Source organism: Sinocyclocheilus grahami, unplaced genomic scaffold, assembly GCF_001515645.1.
Source record: "Sinocyclocheilus grahami isolate Dianchi unplaced genomic scaffold, SAMN03320097.WGS_v1.1 scaffold18.1, whole genome shotgun sequence".
Taxonomy (NCBI): Eukaryota; Metazoa; Chordata; class Actinopteri; order Cypriniformes; family Cyprinidae; genus Sinocyclocheilus; species Sinocyclocheilus grahami.
In genome coordinates, this window is record NW_015505197.1 from 2,580,643 (window position 1) to 2,586,474 (window position 5,832).

Below are 5,832 nucleotides of genomic sequence, written 5' to 3' on the forward strand. Positions count from 1 at the left end.
CTTCTTTATTGCTTTTCTCACGCGCAGAATAGACTATGCAGTCATGCAGTCGTGCACCTGTTGCTCACCAGCGTGCGCAGGTCGGGCCTGGCTGGGAGTCTGGTGCTACTGGCGAGCCGCGCAGTCCATAGCAGAACGGAAGCCGGGCGTTCCTGGCTCGTGCAGTCATCGCTCGCGCGAGATTCATTCGATGTTGGGGAAGGATGAATGAAGGTGTCTCGCGCCATTGGAATTCTGTGGGCGGTGAAAGAGGGGGAGAGAAAGTAAGGAACATGATCTAACTTTTTTATGGCCCGCGCCAGACTCTGGAACCGTATATATATATAAGGGAGGTGATGGAGAGATGATACACAGAACATCAGGGACTTGAGCAGGCATCACCGATCGCTTTGGGACTCTAATTAACCACAGAGAGAACTACATCCCTCACCACTGACAGCCTTACAGCAAAACGCGCAACCGAGAGCTGAAGACATACTCCAGATCGCAGACATCATGGGACTGCTGCGTGTTGAAGAGCTGGTAGGTTTTGTGCTGATGCACGCAGTGCTTTTTGGGAGTCCCATATGAATGTTGTCATGTTATCAACTAACTTCAAGATTTACATTGTTAGAATTTTGTGCAAGATAAACATGCAAAAAAATCCCATGCAAATGCATGTTTATATAGAAATAAATAAAGATGTAAATAAATATAATTAAGAAAATTGTTAACCAAAATTATACAGCTAAAATACAGCTGAAGATGACAAATCTAATCTTAAAAACATATGAAATACTAAAATTGCTAAAACTGAAATAAATGAAGTAAATATAAAGCTAAATAGAAATATTCTATGATAAAAATAACAAAAGAAGATAGCATTTTAACTTTAGGTTAAGTTTTAGTAAAATGAAAGTTAAAATGAAAACTAAAAATATTAAAATAAAAGCTCATTCCAAATATTAATACTAATATAGTATATAAATAATACTAAAATAACACCATGTACTGTTACAGCATACTACAGCTGTAATGTTTACAATAAAAAGGACTGAAAAACAGAAAAATAAAGGCAGTGCATAACATAGAAAGAAGTTACAATAGGAAAGCCCACAAGAGATAAAGAAAATGCATAAAATAAAAAATACAAGAGAAAAAGCAGAGGAAATGTTTGTGTTCACATATTCTTATAAGGAAAGGTAAGAAATAAGGAATATAAAAAAGAAAGAATGCATAAAAGAGGGGTGAGGGAGGAATGAGTATGGGTGATAGAGCAGTGTGATGTTATTAAATATCTGTCAGCGATTAAGAAGGATCCAGGGTGTCTAGAATAACCCAACTGCATGGGCCTGTCCTCCTATTTTAAACAACAGAAATGACACAAGTGTGTGTAATTATTTTTTTAGATTCTTAAAACAGCTGAACACTCTCTCCACCCCACCCACACAATCACTAAATTAAACTACGTCTGCTTTAAACTACACACTTGTTCTTTCTCTGGAAGCTATTCAGTCCTTGAAACCAAGTATGCAAAAGCTGTGGTCACAGTAGACCACAGTTGCTTGTGCTCCATTGACTTTAATTCATATGTATATGAAATCCAAGACTGATGAGTGTCACGTCCAATCACAGGTCACCGGGAAGAGAGGCGAGGGAAAGGTGCCAGGAGGTGCATGCGCAGAGGTGTTCGCTGCAGGAGAATATGAAACCAGCATCATTCAGGAGAAACAGGATGGACTTCAGACACAACAGGACCTGACTGACATCAAACCAAGCGAACAGAATCTCAAACTCAATGTAAGAAGGAACACAACTTAATAAAAATTAACATGGCTAAAATTTTATATAGTAACATAATGAAAAACATCTATCTTTTCATTTTTCTTAGGTTGACCGATCAGGAAAGCTAAAACTAGAAACTGTTGAAGACCTCTTCAACATTTTGCAGCTGAAGAAGAGGAGAAAGGAAAGGAAGATTCAAGCATCAAAGAAACAGCCAGAGCCTGATATCCTGGTGAGGAACTTCTTCCATAATGCGTTACAAATGCGGCTATATTATTTTAAGATGGTTATATCATAAAGATTTCAGATTTAATTACTGGCTAACATTTTTCAGCCAGAAACAGTGGACCAGGCTTTGTTCCTAAAGGCTGTCACCGAGAATAAACTGCCTGTTGTTGAGAAATATTTATCAGATGGTGGAGACCCCAATGCTTGTGATCATGTGAGTGTGTCGTCTAACACTTTCCTTCACTCGTGCTGTTAAGTCTTCCAGAAACAAAGGGAGAGTTCACCTAAAAATGACAAAAAAAGAAATTTTGAGGAATGCTTCAGTTTTTAAGTCCATAAAATGGAAGTCAACGAGCATTCTTCAAAATATCATCTTTTATGTGCCACGGAAGGTTTGGAAAAACATTATGGTGAGTAAATGATTAACAAATTTTAATTTTTGTGTGAACTATCCCTTTAAACTCGCACCTGTGTTTTTTCAGTATATTTATATACTATTCTATAGCTGTATAGCTATTATTATTATTGTTTTTTTTAATATTTCGTTTTAATACATTTTTATTTCCGTTTTAGTTATTTTGGTAAAAATAAACTTATTTTATTTTATTTCAGTTACTGTAGTTAGTTACAAACATTTAAAGTTTTATTTTTTTTAGGTTTTTCATCTAATATTTAAATTTTATTTTGATCCTCTTCATTTAAATGAGCAATCAAGAAATGAACACTTTTAGTAACAATAACAACACCGACTCTCACTTGTTCTCTCTCTTTCAGTTTAAGCGCTCAGCTCTGCATAAAGCCAGTGCCCAAGGTTACATAGAGATCATGCAGAAGCTCCTGGAGAGTGGAGCATCCATGGATCAAAAAGACAAGGTAGCACAGATGGTGGATGTGACTGTTACACCAGTGCTACAGGAATATTATCTCACATTTATTTTTTATTATAATTCTGAGATGCAATTTCTCTGTCGCATGTTCATAGCTGGATGCCACAGCTGTGCACTGGGCCTGTAGAGGTGGAAGCCTGCCTGCCCTGGAGCTGCTTCTCAATAAAGGAGCCAAATTCAACTCCAGAGACAAGGTAGATAGAAAGCTAATGCAGGCATATGACACCAAATGGATCTTTGGACAGTGATAATAACATTCACAAATCATTCTCATGCTTTTTGTAGCAAACAATCATGAAGCATTTTTATCCTTCTTGTTCTTAAACAGCTATGCAGCACTCCCCTTCATGTTGCAGTTCGGACGGGACATTATGAATGTGCTGAGCGTCTCATTCATTGTGGAGCTGATGTAAATGCCAAAGACAGGGTAAGAATTCTTTTTGCGCTTTATTCAAATATTTTTCCAAAATATTCAGAATCTTTAATATGGTATGTTAAACTGACAAATTTTTATGTAATTCTAAATAACAAATTTATGATATTAATGCATTGTCCCACATTTTGTTTTTCTTCTCTAATGCCACTGCATTGTGTTTGTGTAGGAGGGAGACACACCAATGCACGACGCAGTGAGGATAAATAGATTTAAAATGATAAAACTGCTGATGGTGTATGGAGCCAGTCTAAATGCCAAAAACAATGTAAGTTCAATTAGGGTTCATACAATCCTTATATGACATTGAAGTTTACATAGTGCCCTCTAGAGACAGATTTAGCCACTACATGATTCTGTTTAAAGGGGTCCTATTATACTAATTTACAAAGTCTTGATTTTGTTTTGGGGGTGTACTAGAACAGGCTCTCATACTAGGTTGTTCGAAAAACACATTATTTTTCACATATTTTACATTATTACAACACCTCTCTCCCCAGTCTGGCATGAACGGCTCGAATAGTTCCTGTATCAAATGAAGGCCCGCCTTCTGAAATACGAAATGTGCTGTGATTGGTTAGCTGGGCCAGTGTGTGCTGTGATTGGTTAGGTGGGTCAGTGTGTGTTGTGATTGGCAGCATTCGGCACCTGGTTGGGAAATGTCATGCCCCTTACCATACCCGCCTACAAGCTTCAGTGTAAATATTGCGTCAAAATCAAATCAATTTAAGCGCGATTTAAACCACTCTAAGTTCGTCTGCCTTGGGAACGCTAGCGTGTCTCCGACATAGTGATAAGTGCAGCTCAACCAGGTCTCATCCCATTCGTCGATATTTGTGAGATCACAAATCCCAGAAAATATGCGTTGTTGTCCAAACGAGTCGTTCGTTGTAGTTTTTGAAAAGTGATTTCTGTTAAATAAAATATCTTCTTTTGGAGATTGGACTTTGAGCTTGGTAACTTTGCAGATATTTTTTATGCTCAAACAGCAACATTACAGACTAACTAAAGTTGAAAAAGTGAAAAAGCATAAATAATAGGACCCCTTTAATGCCCCAATACTGACTCTCCCCAATATCAAAAAGAAGATAAGCAAAAAGATATATAATGCTTTATTATTTTATGACTAAATGACAGTGGATATAGCCAGTGCAAAAAGAACTCATACTGTGAGTATTAGTTAGTAAGTCTGTTTAAATATGTGTATATATTTAGTGGATATATCCTAAAATTATCTGTCATTTACAGGATGGAAAGACACCAATGGAGACTCTGCTTTCATGGCAGAAAGGTGTGAAAAACATCCTGAATAACTTTAATGAAGAGGAAGCACCATATCCAAATGAACAACTTTTAAACATCCGTCCCAATGCTGAATTGTTATAAAATTATTTTCTTTCTTTCTTACATGTTAAACATTAAACTGAACAGTACTTTGCAATTTGCTTAATGATGACGCTATTTGCTGGCGATAGAGCGTTATTTGTAAATATTGTTATCTCACTTGATTTTGAGAGCAAAGAATCTTCGGTGAGTGGCACAAAACATGAACACGTGTGAGGGGTTGTATGTTGGTTTGCTTGTTCAGGGTAATTATTTAATATGATTTTAATTTCATAACTTGTGACTGCATTTAAAAAATGTCCATGGCAGTTTGATCTACTGGGGAAATGTCTAGACAGACTTGAGGCGGAACTGTAAATGTTCAGAAATGGAACAGAATGCGAATGCTGGTCTGAGAATGTTTATGATGGATATTATTGTAATTGTTTTGTAATTTTGGACTGGATTTGTGAAAGACTTGGGCACTGGGTACATGGAAATCCCTTATGAAATGTGCATTGGTAAATGTGCTTTGTAATCCTTTCTTTTAAACCCTTAAAAGTAATTGTGAATCATTTTAATCAAATGTGAATAAAGTGTTTTGGTCACCAAGTGTTTCCCGAAAGTTATTTGTGAGTTTTCTTTATATTAGACATATTCTTTTGGTTTTTATGTTAATGACAAAAATATGGACAGCATAAACTTAATTTGGTTTATTGGGAAGTTTTATATTCTTTATATAGCCTACACAAACTGTAAATGCTACTTTAATGTCTCCAAGCAAGAACTGAGTTTGTATCTAGGCCTCAACATCTATTAATAAGGTAATCTAGTCATAGTATACCATGTTTGATGTTCTTTCTGAATGATTTGCGCACCCTTTTTTCTTATCCTATCCTATTTCTATCTACTTGCTCGCTTATTATCTTTTTTTACTTACTAATTTAATTACTTTACATTGTACTTTGGTTTGGTATTTTAATGTGGCAATGTTTTTATTTGTATATGTTATGATTTATTCTTGTATATAGAATTTGCATTATTAAAAAGCGTATTTCTACTAATTTAAAAAAAATACACTTAAAAAAACACAGCAAATAAATCGAAAAACCAAACCAAACGCTAAAAACAAGCAGCAATCTGATTCTAAGAAATGCGCAGTCCAACTTCTGCGCATTTATAGCGTGCACGAGCACG

At 36.0% G+C, this 5,832-nt stretch overlaps 1 protein-coding gene across 1 annotated transcript; it reads left to right on the top strand.

The window, feature by feature from the left end:
* Positions 1-204: 204 nt before the first annotated feature.
* ankrd1a (ankyrin repeat domain 1a (cardiac muscle)) lies at positions 205-5,235 on the top strand. Its single transcript, XM_016236419.1, has 9 exons — positions 205-522; positions 1,615-1,779; positions 1,871-1,996; positions 2,099-2,206; positions 2,767-2,865; positions 2,975-3,073; positions 3,208-3,306; positions 3,482-3,580; positions 4,561-5,235. Exons 1-9 carry the CDS (start codon positions 496-498, stop codon positions 4,696-4,698), a joined length of 960 nt encoding a protein of 319 aa, XP_016091905.1. The 5' UTR covers positions 205-495; the 3' UTR covers positions 4,699-5,235.
* The last annotated feature ends 597 nt before the right edge of the window (positions 5,236-5,832 follow it).